The following is a 15,209-nucleotide window of genomic DNA, read 5'->3' as shown; positions in this document are numbered from 1 at the left end:
CTTCTCCCAATGATTTAACAACGTATCAACTTAGAAATCAACTTCTGGATAACTTGGCATGTGGGCTGCATCTCTTTTGTAATGTAACCTAATACAGTAGTCATTGATGTGATCTATGCTGATAAAACTTACGTTCCTTTAAAAATCAGTCTTAAGGCCTTAACCTTCTGTTTAATATTTCTTAATTTTAAATCTTAATTTCTTTGAGAGTCATGTTTGAGAACCTGCTTTAAAAATTATTTTAGTGTATCTAAAATTTGCACTTTGAAATTAATTACTTAAGCGCCTGCTTTATGTAAAAGTTCTCTAGAGAGAGATTTGCCACTAATCTTAATCCTTCTGTTCCCCACAATGAGTATTTTACCAGGGAAGAGGAAATTTATGTTTTCTGAACTTTTGCCTTGTATCTGAGTTTCTGACTAGCTTTTGGTACACACATTTTTGTATTATAAAAGTAAAATTTTCCATCTAGTAAAATGACTGAAATGTCTTGCATGGTTTCACTATATAATCTTTTCAAAACAATAGTTTTCTCAGCTCCCAAAAAGGATGTAATCTTGACACATAAATGGGAAACAGATTGTGTTTTTTGGCTGATACTACTGTGCTGGTTTAGTTGTTGGTTCAGTCAACTTCAGTCTTAGATTACAAGATGTGCAAATTAAAGGAAAACCAAAAAGGAAAGAACATCTGCATAAATTTTGTTTTTGTGGAGTTTTGTAGAAGCACGCTTACTTTGTTCTTGGTGATAAGATAAACAATTCTTTATACACACACAAAAGGAATTGATAGGTTTTGGAACGTACTAATGAATTTTCTAGGTGGTGAAACATCAAGATTAGTAATCTGTAAATTGAACAGAGGATTTCCCACACACACGCTCCCCCTCAAAAAAAGTGGTAGTGGTGGCCACAGAACTGCATGGCAGAACCAGTCAGTGTGTGATGTTTGGAGCTACTCAGTTTAAAGACGACTAGATAAGACCAATTATGTTAAATGGAAATATATTCCTCTTTTCCCTATATGGGTTGTTGAAACCATGGTTTGGTACATACTGGATCTGTAGAACACCTTCAGATACACCAGAGGTGCAAAATACATTAGGCATGGTTTTTATTCTGCTCAAATGTAAACGTATCGACACAGTTAATTTCAGTAAATGCTTTATTTTAGTTAATTGAGATGTTTAAGGGGAAATTGCCCAGTATAAATTTGTTTTATATAATTTTAAAGGTGTGTGTAGGGGCAGGGAAGGCAGAGATGAGTAATTGCAGTGTCTTACATATGGAACCACCCCTTCTGAGTACAGAACACTTTACATACTTTAAACTGTAGTATCTACCTTTCCTCAAATGGCAGGTCTTCTGATGACTCAAGTGTTTACCCCATCATGCTTAATTATGAGGTACCAAACTTTCTTTCTACTCCAAAAAACTTTTTTCTTCTGTTTTGTTTTCCATGTTAGCTAAGCAGTTTAGCATACATAGGGGACAAAATTCTTGTAATAAAATGCGTACCACTCTAGCTAAAGGATTGTGTCAGTACAGCTGTGGGCTTGCAGCAGGGTAGGCTTTAGACCATATTTCTGTGATTCACTGGCTAGCAGCAAAGACAGCTTAAAATTCTTACTCGCCTCAACCACTGGTGCAGCTGCCTCTGCGCTGCTGCTTTCTGTGTCCCTGGGCCATTGTCACTTCAGCTGCAGAACCATGCAGTAAAGGAGTTGACAGAAATAATCCAAGTAAAAAATAATGCTTCAATTTTATTCTTTAATGATATGGATTATTTCAGTCACCTGGTTATGAACAATTGCATGCAAAATTGCAGGGTGCAGCTGGGAATGTAGTCAGTCGTAGCATGAAGGTGGGAATGAGCACGAAGGATGGCATTTCTTAGGTTAACTTTGCTGCTAAAGCTGGTTAGCCGTGAACTATGGTCTCACTGGCTTGCTATAATGCTTTATTCTGTTGCCCATCCCTCTTTTAACAGAGCAAAACAAAGAAGGCAGAAATCCTGGAAGTGATTTGTCCCAACAACCATGTGTTTGGATAGCATTATTTCATCTTCTGTTAATGAATCATTCAGCAGGAGATGGGGGGGGGGAAATCTTAAAGATCTCCTTGAAATGCAACCCAGATCTCTAAGCCATCCTTACTAAAAGTGACGCTTTGGTGCACTTGTCCTTTGTCCAAATAGCCAAATATAGATGCATAAAAGATTAGAAATTTATGCCAAAATCTTATATAGGCATGTATGATAATCGCATAACTATACAAGTATAGCTAATTGAAAGATCACTTATAGAAGATTAAAAAGTAAGAGTCTGAGGTCAGTAGGCTTTCTGACCTTCTACATTATGGAGAGTAAAGGACCTCAATCAGTAACCTACGCAGCCAGCCCATAGCACGTGTTAGGCTTCTAGCATATATTTTTAGAAAGACATATTACTTTAACGATGTCAAGTGATGGAAAATTTTGGATGACTTGAAGAACTGGATGGAGGTCATTTAAGGGCATGAGAAGCAAGAGGTAATCTTTTTTAATCATGGGAGGAGAAAGGAAATAAGGGCAAGTGAAAGAAGGAGGAGTAGTTGGAGCAAACAAAATGTCTAACTTTGGCTAGCCAGCACTTTTTTCCCCTGCTGATCAGTTTACAAGGCCAATCAATTGGCAGCAGATTTTCAGGAAACATGCTTTATTAACGTGGCTACTGTAGATTAAAACCTACTAACCTTAGCATAAGTTTAACTCAGGAATGTGTTTATGGAAGTGTTAGGATTTAGGTAGAAAGCAGCTTTACATGAGTCAGAACAGAAACAAATAAAGCATTAATATTTTCTCACATTAATATTTTAAAATCACATGACCCTGTTCCTTATCTGGTAAAGTAACTGGTTAATGCTAAAATCCAGTGTCCAGTTCTAAGTGTCTGTGGCTGTTAATGTTTAAAATTAGCTAGCTGTGAAATGATTTGTCAGAGACAAACAGCAAAGCTTTCTGGAAAGATCACCCAAGAGAAGGAAATCACCTATGATGAATGAAGTTCTTGTTCACAGTTCTCACACTGCTCAGAGTAACTCTCCCCAGAATATTTTTACTGGAATGCCATTGCAAATGCAGTGGTTATGCCACGGACTCACCTGGCTATGCCAGGGACTGAATCATGCAGCTGAGTGTGTAAAGGGTGTATCCACTCAGGACAAAACACAGCATGTTTTTTTCAAATCGCACATAAAAATGGGTTGGACAGATGGTTATGATTTTCATTTGTATTGGACACCATGAAATAGATTTCATTAAATATTTGTGGTCTTTTATTGAAGACTGTGCAAAATTTGGTCATATTTTTTCTCCCCAGTCTTATTTTTTGAAGACTGTCAAGGATGTAGAAGTTTAAATTCCTAGAGAGCAAACTTAATTTAATTGTTTTTGTTCTAAAAAGTATAGTAGAACCTTTTAAGCTGGGTAAAGCTCTCTCATTTCTGTTATCTTTGAGGGATTGAGTCCCAAAGGTTCTTGTACTGTTGAAAAACTGTAAAGCATCATTAACTGCAAAGTGTGCCGTCCTATCAACTGCCTTGCAAAGATTTCCTTCCGTTCTAGCAGATGAAAAACTTTATCATCTCTGGTTATTGTAGGAAAAATCAGTTTAGTCTTAAGAGGTTGTGTGGTAGTTTTTAAGATCCTGAGAGACACAACCCCTGAATAAAGTACTTTAAATTCCTTTTAGTGATGTTGGATTTGATTGTTTTATTATGTGCTAAATATAGCAACAGTCTTCATTTTAAAAAGAACTCTTCAGATCCCAGAATTTTTTTTTGTAACTTGTTTCTATAATTATATTAATGTACTTCAACTATTTTTGTGGTGTTTAAGTAGTGTTTACTGCTAATTCTGTAAATTTCCTGACCAATTAAAATGCTAGGAGATACAGCTTTAATGGAATAAGGTAGTGTTTCCATTTGTGAATACCGAGGGTAGGAGAGATCTGGTGGTGTTCTGATATACCAAATGTTTGTCTGAGTGAACTGTAGTAAGAAATAACCTTTGAACTATAATAAACTGTTAATCTTGGATCAAAACTGGAAGGAAGAAAATGAGTATTTGGGGTCAAACTTTGACCAGTTGGTGAGAACTACAGGTAGTTTTGACCTTCTAAAGCTCTGATTTATTAAGCTGTAAAAAGATAAACCTTTTCTAAGCGATCCTTGGGATAGCGTGGAGGTTTGGGAGAGCAGATTTCCGAGCTGAGGTATAGTTTCATTTTACTGCTGTTCCAACCCCCCGTGCGTGTAATGATACGGGGAGGAGATGGAGGGAAGGAAGTAGCCGTTTGCTAAATGCGCAGCCAGATAAAACCAGCTGGAGCACATACCTTCCTTGAGTAACTTGTCAGAAGAAGCACTACAGGGAAAAGATAATGCACAGCACCATTACAGGCAACGCTGCTGGTTCCAGGGCCACTTTAAATTCCACTTTAAATTATTAAATACTGTAAACGCTATAAAGTTAATTAGAAGAGGAACAAACTCTACAAAGATAAATGTGTTTTCAATATGTTTCTCAGGGAGGGTACAGTAGAAACCAGTGAATGAGAGGAAATTTATTTCTGGCAGCACTCTAGACATGGAACTGTGGTTGAACTTTTTACCCTAATTACGTCCCCGCTAATGCCTGCAGCGGTCTGGAATCAAAGCGGCCCTTCAGGCCCTGGAAAGTCTCTGATGTGGCGAGCGTTTGTTGTGTGATGAGGGTTACTTAAGAAAAAACGGAATATTGTGACAGGATTTTTCAAAATTTCTCAGTTACCACCCACCTCACTTGTTGCCTACAAAAATAGAGTAATTGTTTGCATCTGTGTGTTTTTGTCTGTCTTAGAAATAACTGTTATAAATCAATGTGACATAGACCCAGAGAACAGTTCAGGATTATATTTTCTTACATGTTTTAGGGTTATTCCTATGTTATATACTGTAAGAAGGATTTAAAGTAAATTGCAAAATAGTTAGAAATTTCTGGATGATTTAAGATCTCTGTTTCTGAGGATACTAACACCGTCAGATACTGAGGTCTCAATCAGTTCAAAGAAGGTGCTATTTAATATGTTTTTTCCTAAATAACGACTGTCACTTCATGCTTGTAGTTTGAGCAGCTAACTACAAACTGCGTTAACTTACAGCCCTTGTCTCTGTATTGTTACACAATTGCTGCCGCTTGTGTAATTCACTACAGCTTGATGGGGTTTGTACTTTGCATCTGTTACTAAATGCAGTTTTCTCTCTTACAGTGGTCTCTCTGGAGTCCTTCTCCTTTTTCTTTTCTTTCTTTCATTCAATAATATTGAATATACAGAGGAAAAGTCAAGGGAGTTTGCTGAGCTCAAGCATTCATGTATGGCTTAGATTCTTTTAAATTTCTAGTGAGGAAAAAGACAATTAAGACACAATAAGTGGAATCCATTTTAAAAAATCTGTTATAATTGTTCTCTAGTTCTGATCTGTTTTTGAAGGAGAATGAATGTATATTGTTAGGTTCAAAATTTTAAATTTATAAATAATTTAAAATGTGTAATACAGTAAACTTTTATTCTGCAATTCAAAATAGAGATTTAGAAGGCTCCTTCTTTGTCGAAAAGCTGTAAGGCATGTTCTTAAAAAAGATCTTCCTTAATCCATTCTTTCTTTACATTCTGACTAGGTAATATATTCAGAGTATCAGACCCCTGACCGCATTTTTGGATGGTTGCTCACGAACTTATTTTTAAAATTAGTTGTGATTTAAATTATAAATGGAATATTTGTACACTATAACTATCTCATTTTACAGATGAGGCATTAGTAAAATAACACTAAAAGTTTTAATCAGTTTTGCCTGCACAATTTGAAGGACTGTATCTCCCATTTCAGCATCTGCTGTCTCTGTGGTGAGAATGTAGTATTTCTGTGTGCCTTTCCTTAGGAAGTGTAATTCTTCCTGGAAATACCGGCTGCATTTAATGGTGAAATTCCTCTAAATTTTGTGAAAAGTGGTCCAGTAAAGGAGGGGGCTGTACTGGTGGCTTCACTGGGTGGGAGAAAGGCCATAACATAAGCTAACGCTTTTTTTGATGTTAAGCAATTCATATAGGCTCTGAGCTTTAAGGCCAGGTTAAAGAAAAGCAGATTATTGGTTTTGCTGTTCATGGGGCTCCTTGTTCAGAGTCATTATTTTCAGGTACTATTTCATATGTTCAAACCAGCTTTCAGTGAGTTCAGTTACAGTGAAAATTCTGCACGTCTGAAGATCATGGTCTGCTATGTCAAGTCATAAATTAAATCGAGTAAGACATAAAAACATATAATTAATGGGCACTTGTGAACGTTTTGGCCTACCTGATGTGACCAGAACCTCATAGAGGCTTTGTTGTTCGCAGCGCTTTTCAAGTGCCTTAACCATAAAATCTAAGCTTATCTCTGCTCAGCTTCTGTCATCTGCACTCTGAAACCCTCTCATTCATTCTTGGAAATGGAATTCTTTCCAAGCTTCTCAAAAATTTTAGTTTGAGCCATATATGAGCATAAAGACAATTAAGTTTTAGTAGACTTGTAAGCAACTGAAGGATGTCTTGCTGTCATGCGATTTGAGGCAGAGAGGCTGCTTAATACCAAGGTGATGAAGGGTTGCACAATCCCGTTAGTCTCTGCTTATGTTGTTAAGGACACCAATGGCAAACCTATTTCAGATGGAACAGGTTGGCACAGGGTTTTGTCTTTAATGTTGGTTTTGCATGGGAGTTGGGATGATGGGAGGCGGGCGTGGAGCTGCTTGCTTAATTTGGCCTTTGTTGGTGGTGATTACATGGGAGGTGAGAAGATGCCAATAGGCCTGTCAGAGCCATGAATCATAAGGCAAAGCACAGAAAAGAAAATCTGAAATCTAAAGAGATTTGTTACAAGAACCAACAGGATAAAGTATCTGGTCCTTCATAATACTTTTGTGATGTTAACAGTTGCAGGGAAAAACACCTTTTAAATATTGATTGAGTATTCAGTCACACACAAGATGAGACCTTTAACACAGATTGCAGAGGAACATGACATTCAATCGTTGAGCAAAGATTTGGTCTGTATTTTGAAGCAGTTTTATAGTGTGCTTCAGAAGGATGAGTTCTCTTGGCTCTGAGTTCAGCTTGTTTTTAGCTTTTGGTAGAATTCTGGCTTTGTTAAATGTGGCAAAAATGCCTCAAATATATAAAATTAGTGTGCATATGCTGCAATAATCAACCACCATCTATATTAATTATGCTGTCTTGTGATATGCTATTGATCAGAAAGTACTGTCAATAAATAATGCCTTGAATGAGGAATAAACTGGTATTGATTTGGAGCTTTATAGATATTGCCAGTCTAGGGTGAGCTGTGGCTGTAAGGCTGTAAGTGGCTCCACAAAATGCTCTCTTTGGGATCTATACGTGCTGGGTGAAATTTGGCTGGAGCTGAGATATTTCAGTATCAATTTGCTCTCAGTGTTGTGCTCCCAGAAATCTGATATTTTTCTGATAAGCTGTGACATGTCTCTGTCTCTTGATATGCAGAAAGTTTCTGCATTTTTTGTTTTGGTCCATCTTGTGTGACCTTGAAGATCGGTGTAGGATTTATTACAGTACAAATTGCATGCATCTGTTTCAGTGGTGAATTCTGCTTCATTTGACAGTAAGAAGAAGGACAAGACAACTCTTAAATTTATTTTATTCTATATTTTTGGAGGAAATATATCCACGAGATTGTAAGCTTAATCAGCTGATCATGGAGATATTACTCTTTGATAAAGGTATGATAGAAATGCAGTTGTATTCTGCTCAGACGTTAATTTTGGATCATGCTCTCTGAGATGTACAGAATCTTTTCCAGTTAAGCATGTGTTCATCGAATGATCAAGGGTAGCTGGTACAGGTTCTGGTTACACACAAGAACAAAACCTAGTCCAGAATATACCAGGAAAAAATGATTCTGGAGCTCCAGATGTACTTTTCCTCAGTGATAACTATGGTCAAGTAAGCTCTGTAGATAAAGAAATCTCTTGAGATGCCGCTAATCTTCCTATATTAACTAACTCAAAATGTGATGGGACAGCTATGTTTTGTAACATGTGGTATGTCTCAGTGAAGTGGAAAGTGTGTCACACTCCAGTCTCTCAGCAAAGCACACCACAGCTGAAAAGCCAGCTTGTGCTATATTTTACACTTCAGCGACAGGCATGCCACATGCCACGGGATGGAGCAATGTAATACAACATGCTGTGTTACATAAAGGAAGGTTGTAGGCTGTTGCGTGGCTTTATTTAGCTTCATGTGTTTTGAAATTAAAAAAAAAAAAACAAATCTAGAAAGTCTCTTTGAGAATGAGTAATGCTGTTATGGGCAGAAAACACAATAGTAGAAACATGTTACGTACCACTGGTAGTGCAGAATGGGGGAAGAGCCATCTGCTGCCTACACCGAGGAGTAATTTGGAGGTTGCTAAGCATTTTAATATTGTGAAGGATTCCCTTTCCCTTTTACTTTTCTCCTTGTACTGATGGTACTGTTCTTGTAGTGTCTGTTACAATAATGCCAACGTATTGATAAGACCTAGTCTTAAATTTTCCTCCTCTTGTTGATGAACGACACAGTCTTTCTGACACCTCAACTACAGGTCGGAAGCAAAGGAGCTATTGATTTGATGGAACAAAAGTAGACATAATGGTTGTTGAAAGTACTCAGAATTGAAAAAATCCATGACCTCCATCAGTTCAAAACATCTGTTCCAGGATCGTCACGAAAATTTGTATTTTCAAATTCTTCCCCCATACAGCCCCAAGAGTGGAAACAGCTTTTCATTCTGTGTTTGGTCAGGGGGTTTGCCTCTCATGTGAACCATGGGATGTGATGGAGAGTAACCTCATTGTACCCACAACGGCATCTGAATGTTCAGCTGACGTTGCACATGATGGCAATGTGCGGAACTGGTGAGGAAATGTTTATCTGCATTGCCCTGTAGTAGGCTGGCTTTTTACTACATTGAAATGAACATTTTGATCTTCATTTATTTAAGGTAGAATTGTCAGCTTACTCAATAACTGGATCTTTTCCTGTGCCGTGCATGACAGGTGTCTTGCTGCATCTTTTCTGCTGACAGAGCTATGGAAAACTTTAGGACCTTGGTGGGTTGTTGTTGTAGAGGCTGTAGCAGAGAAGTCAGTTTCTGTCGGTATCCAGCGAAACAGAAATTTAGTGTATGATACTGTACAAACCATGTAGTGGAAATGGCTTGGCCTCACCCATGGTTAAGTGTGAGCCCATATAGGAGGGGGTGGCAGGAATGCCTGTATCAGCATTTTTATTCATTGTACAGGAAAAATGTCATAAAATTACGAGTAGATATCCTGAAAATGCTTGGATGCAAAGTTGAGCGTAATGGGTTCCCAATTCAGCTAATTGTATTGTATCACCTGTAAACACTTGATACACTTTTTTTATATTTTCTGATGATAGTTACTGCTTTTTGTCCATAGAAGCATGTCTTAAACATAATTATACTTGTTTTGATCTTTCAATTTTAAGTAAAATGTTAGGAACAATTAATTAATCTTTATACTAGTTCAGTTTTTTAAATGAACGTGCAAAGCACGTTTATAGAGTGGTAGATCTCCCTACAGCCATCAGTCTGGTTTTAATGTTTTTTTTTTATTTGTTTGGAAAATAACCCCAAACTTTAAGTAGCTTTTATGTGGGCACTTATTTTATATTAAAGTTTTGTTCCCCTCTCTCTCTCTTTCCATATTTATCTCTTAGCAGCACAAGTAAGTGTAGCTGTATTTCACTTTTGGATTAAGCTGAGAACAGTTTAAAATCTGGTATATGCTTTCTATTTTGTTTTGGAAACCTATTTCTTTCGTGATAATTTTTATGTATTCTGATCTCCTTAAAAAAAAAAGATGCGGTGTGTTATGCTAGAAGAGTAGTATGCAGGGGTTTTATTACAGAAAGCTATATTCATTTCCAGATGAATTTGCTGATAATAGATTTTTTTTTTTCTAAATGAACTTCCCATATGTGATCATTTTGTACTTATCAACAAGGTGGAACATTCTTAAATATATTTAAGGGAAATCTTTCTATATATTGTAACTAAGGGCTTCTTTTGACACCTTTTGAAAAGAAACAGCAACATCTGGAACTATATGGTTCAACATAACTGCAGATTTGGCCCGTAGTACTTTGAGCATTTGAAATGTGTCTGAAATTCTCAGATCTGAACTTTCAAAATGGGCTGGCAACTGTTTTTCACAGGTATGAGGCTTCTATATTGTCAACTAAAGTTATCATGTCCTGTCTGGTGATGAGTCAGTGTTAAATGCTGCATTCCAACACCTTGCTTGCTGCATCATTAATGCAACACAATCTCCTTTTTTCCCCCCACCACCGATGTTCTTCCTCTTGTGCTTTTGGGGTAATAAACCTTTTGAATGAGGACTTCTCTTGCTGTGTGTTTTTGTGAAGTGTCTTGTATGTTCATGCCACTGGGATAAATGCTATTTGTGGTGCATGGGTGGGGGATGTACATTATGCTCTATTGTTATGATAAGGGGATGCACTTGATCTCCTGGAGGGGAGTGCTGGCCTTGCACTTACAAGCAGCACTTGACAACTGCTTCGTGGGATGGTAATTAGAGCAGCTTCACAGGACTCTGTATATCTAACAGTTGCCAGCAACTATCAGCTAGTGAACCCATAAATAAGGATAAAACAGTGGGGAAGAAGCTGGCGTGGGAGACAACAGAAAGTAGGTGGTTTACCTGCACATTGCACACACAGATGCCTGTACTGCTTTTCGTCCCGTGGTCATTTTGCCACAATCCCCCAAGTCCCATCTTTTTTTTTCTTTCCACACATCAGCAAACAATGTGCTTTTCTTTTGGTATGTCTTGTTTTGATATTCAGGCTGAGACGTGTAGTTTACCTGTAACAAAATGGTTTCTGCAGAGTTAATGACTCTTGGAAAATATTTTTGTGATATGCCCGTGAGACTACGAAGATGGTGAGGTCAGAGGATAAGGTGGAACTTTTTTTACTAGACTGATAGACTTGATCAAAATATTTGAGGAAGATACAAGAGTGAGGTTTGTATCTCTTGGTATTGAACACAAATATTTTAGTCCTGTATCAAATAATTTCCTCTCTTGTATTTAAAGGATTAGACTTAGTAACATGTGTCTAAGATTGGCACAGGTTTTTCTTATTTAAAACTAAGTGCTTCCATGTTTTTTGCCATTTGTGGTACACTTAAAATGTCTCTGCTGCTTTGTGTTTCACTGCTACACACACATTTTTGGAAAGTGTCACTTTCTCAGAAATCTTACTCTGCTTTTCCTGATTTTGAACTAATCTGTTCAGTACCATGAATGAAAGTAAGAAAATTACTTGAGTTTTCAAGCTGTTATTGTGAAAAGTTGGGATTCAGCGGACCAGGGAGTTTTAGGGGACTAGACGGTGAAAGTTGTAATGAAAGCTTTTTCTGCAGTGGTGTTTGAGGAATAAATAACACAATCCTTGGATATTTTTTCTTTTCTTTTTTTTTAAAACAGTTTTCATTCCGGTGTGCATCCTTTGGAAGGAAGGTGAGAATACTGCAATACTGAATAGAGCTCAGCGGAGGATTGAAATATGTGCTAGGGCTGGAAAACAAACCTTACAACATAAGGCTTAAAAATCTCTCGCTTTATTGCAGATTAGTTAGTGACTGGATTGCTTTGGATGCTTGTGAAAGAGATAACTGAATGCAGTGAGCTTTTTTTTGTGTTGTTGACAGAGATAGAAAAGCTGAAAAGCAGAGTATGCACAAACTCTGTCTTCCAATATCAAGTAATTTCATAAAAATAAAATTATCTAAATGTTGGAACAATTTACTATAAAAATAGAGGACTCATTGTTGCTCGAAGTTTTTTAAGACAAGATTAGGTTGCTTGGTAAAAAATAACTTCTTGGAGTTTCTGGGATGTTTTATGCATGGCCTGGAAAGCGATGATGCTTCTAGTATTGAAATCTGTTAATCTGAGCAAACCTTCTTCAGGGGCCTTGAGGAGAACTGAATTGCCTTTGTGGTCTCACCATGCTAATAATGTTACTACAAAGATCATAATCAAAACTCATGCTTCAGCTTTCCAGTGTAAAGGTTCAGGAAGGAATTTTTCCAGTATACAGTTAATTAACTCTACTGTGTACTCTGGCTTTGTTTTGCTTTTCTTCCCCTTCTGTGAAGCATCAGAGAGTGGCCATGGCTAGAAAAGGTTACTGGATAATCTTAACCACTGCACTGCTATTTAGGAACTCGTACTTGTGTCACTGTCAACGTCCTCCTCATTCCTACATGGAAATAGCTTTTTCTTTACTAGTAACTTATTGGTAGATCTGATGCTTTATAGAGTAGTAATTTTAAAAGATCTTTCTATCATTTGGTACCTGTGTGTAAGGAGAAAGCAAGATTTGGACTCCAAGGTATGGAAATAGCATTTTCTAGCTGCTGGAAGCAGTGTTCCCTAATTGCTGCAGTAACAAATACCATTTTAGTCTTTAATAAGATAAATCAGTCAGCTATATTTAGCAAGACATTTTCTGTAATTTTTCTCATATCTGTTTTTTTTTATATCTAGCTCCAGAAGGTAATGGACACAGTTCTGTTGAGGTCGGTAGAGATTATATTAGGCTGCTCCTGTGTACTGTGCAGTAACTCATACCATTCCACAGCCCAATCCCATCAGATTTGAATATGAATTTTTTGAGCATTGTTTAAATAACTTGCAAGATAATACCTAGAAGTATCTACGCTGGAAGAGTGATTAAATGAAATACTTTTTTGTCATGTGTTAGATCAAGTATGCTGATGAGTAGAAGTTTTTTATGCTTTTTTTTTTCCATTATGGAAAACTCTGTTGCCCTGCACATTAGGAAAGTCAATACATGATGGAAGAGGAGGAAGAAATGTGTTGTGTTTTTTTTTTAATGTGGAAACTATAAAAGAGAAAGAAAGGGATCATTACTCCAGAAAACCTGCTGCTAATATGTGCAATATTTGTCCTGAGTAAATACAGAAAGAAGCTGCCTTGTCAGGGTACAGAACAAGGCAGATGTAATGTAATTCTTTGTGTAATTAGAGAAAGATGGAGCTCATTGTAATGCAGTTTCAACAGGCGCGAGGGACACGCAGCATACTGCAGGGCGGCACCTTAGACGAGGATCAATTTATACACAGCAGCTGGAAATGGGCTATTTCCCCTTGTTCCGTCACGTGAAGGCAAGAGGCTCCGGCTGGAGAACGCTGTAGTGATTCTCTGCGGACAGCTCCGTCATCTTTACCAAAGGACATCAAGGCATAACAACTGAATCAACAAATGCTGAGGTTAACTAATCTTTAGAACAATTAGTGAGAAGCTTTGATAGGCTATTTGTAATACTGATGTTTCTTAGAATCCCTGTAGTGTCGTGTTCTTGGGAAGTGATAGTTTTTTCTATGTTTGTTGGATCAGTCTGTGTAGTCTCTTCATGTGATCTAATTGATAATTTGATACAATTTCATCTTTTTCTAAAGTTTTCATTCATTTTGTCATTTTAATACATTAACACATTGGCTGTTAATAGTAATTAACAGCCAGTTTTCCAAAAGAAATTTGCAGAGCCTGTATAAAGGAGTACAGGTGATAAACAATATTTTTGCTGTAACAATGTCCTTTCTAACTGTACACTTGTCCCTAATGAAGGTTGTACCTTTTATTTTAGCAATTTTATTGCCATCTAAAATGTATTATGGTGCCATAACTTCTGTCATTGTTCCCAAGTGACATCGTTGTGTATCTCATCAAGCTTATGTTGTATACATGTAAAGTAAAAAAAGTAGGTAGATGGAGATGCTTCCCTTCATTTTTTTCTAAAGATTCTAGCCCTACCTTTTGCGAAGATGGTATAAAATATACAATGGTGTGCTATGGTGGCCAAACAGCTTCCATCCTGAGATGATTTTGTTAAATGCCTCACATAAAGACTGCCTTGTAAAGGCCTGGTGGTCAGCTTTTCCAGCAAAAGCTCCATTTCAGTTTTATACCTCTCAAACATATTTTTTTTTCCTTTCTGGACTCATGAGGCCACTCTAATTCATGTCCATTCTCTCTTTGAGTGGGATGTTGTTCATCATGTGGCAGAGTGGGGAGAGGCACCAGGGAGTAAAGCAAACACTTGTGAGGAGGCAGAGTAAAACTTTTCTAGGCACAGAAAATTTTGGCCTCCTGTTGGTTCCATCAGTTTTCTTTTTTTTCCCATCTAAAAAGTGTGTGTTTTGTACAGTATGTTTGTATGCAAACATTTTACGCAGAGCTTTTACAAATGGTGTGACTCATAGCTAGCAGATCTGTGAAGAGGTGATGGTTATGTCATGATGCATAAGCACAGATGTAGTCAAGTGCCAGCTGTACAAGGCATCTGTTATTTTTCTTCTGTCCCTGCACTGCAACAGTCGAATAGAAGGCGATACAGAGCCTGACTGTATTTGTATATTTATTAATGCCAACATTTTGAAGTTGTTGGTGAATTTGTGCCCATTACCTTTAAAGAAGTTGTTGGTATCTCTGCATTAAGCAGCTGTTTTAACAGTCAAGATATGTAACAAAAATTTATCAATAATCTGTGGGAGTAATTTCCAAGAATTTTATTTGTGACAGACTTAATGTTATTACCAAACTGCAAAAACCAGTGTTTTCGTGTTGCTGTCTTAATCTCTCTCCTTTACATAATCATCACTGGTACACTGAGTTACGAGCGGACCCTTTCTCATCAGTGAGGCTTGCATGAACCTTCAGTTTATCAGAAGAAAAGCTTCTTAGCTAGAAGTCTCCTTGCTTTATTTTCTCCCAAACGATGGTAGTTTGTTAGCATAGCCTAAGACAGGCCATCAATAGGCACATTTACTTACAACGTCTCTATGATCCTCTGGTGAAATGAACGTTCATTCCTCTATTCCTGGAGCAGAGCAAGACGCAGTAATTTTAGTTTCATACAATTGTAAGGTTTCGAGAACTTCCGATTGTCAAGAGATGTTTTTGCAAGTTTGTGGGGCTCCATCTTGCAATCGGTGGTGGTTTTGGTGGTGTTCTGTGGTAGGTGGGATACTTCTGGGTTTGTAGCTGAAATTTAAATACACTTA

The 15,209-nt window shown here is 37.4% G+C and overlaps 1 protein-coding gene across 7 annotated transcripts in view; it reads left to right on the top strand.

The window, feature by feature from the left end:
• The window catches only part of BCAS3 (BCAS3 microtubule associated cell migration factor), a 344,583-nt gene that overhangs the window by 28,186 nt on the left and 301,188 nt on the right, over window positions 1-15,209 (top strand). Inside the window, exon 1 of one of the 7 annotated variants that reach the window (XM_068415394.1) lies at window positions 13,339-13,415. The exons of the other annotated variants lie outside the window; for them this stretch is intronic. Coding sequence (XP_068271495.1) covers window positions 13,408-13,415 — 8 coding nt within the window. The 5' untranslated portion in view covers window positions 13,339-13,407. Of the gene's footprint in view, window positions 1-13,338; window positions 13,416-15,209 lie in introns of those variants that run through there. 7 annotated transcript variants of the gene reach the window in all.

This window comes from Nyctibius grandis, chromosome 18 (genome assembly GCF_013368605.1).
Source record: "Nyctibius grandis isolate bNycGra1 chromosome 18, bNycGra1.pri, whole genome shotgun sequence".
NCBI classification, from domain to species: Eukaryota; Metazoa; Chordata; class Aves; order Nyctibiiformes; family Nyctibiidae; genus Nyctibius; species Nyctibius grandis.
Note: the sequence above shows the minus strand (reverse complement) of the source record. Positions and strands in the feature narration are given on the sequence as shown.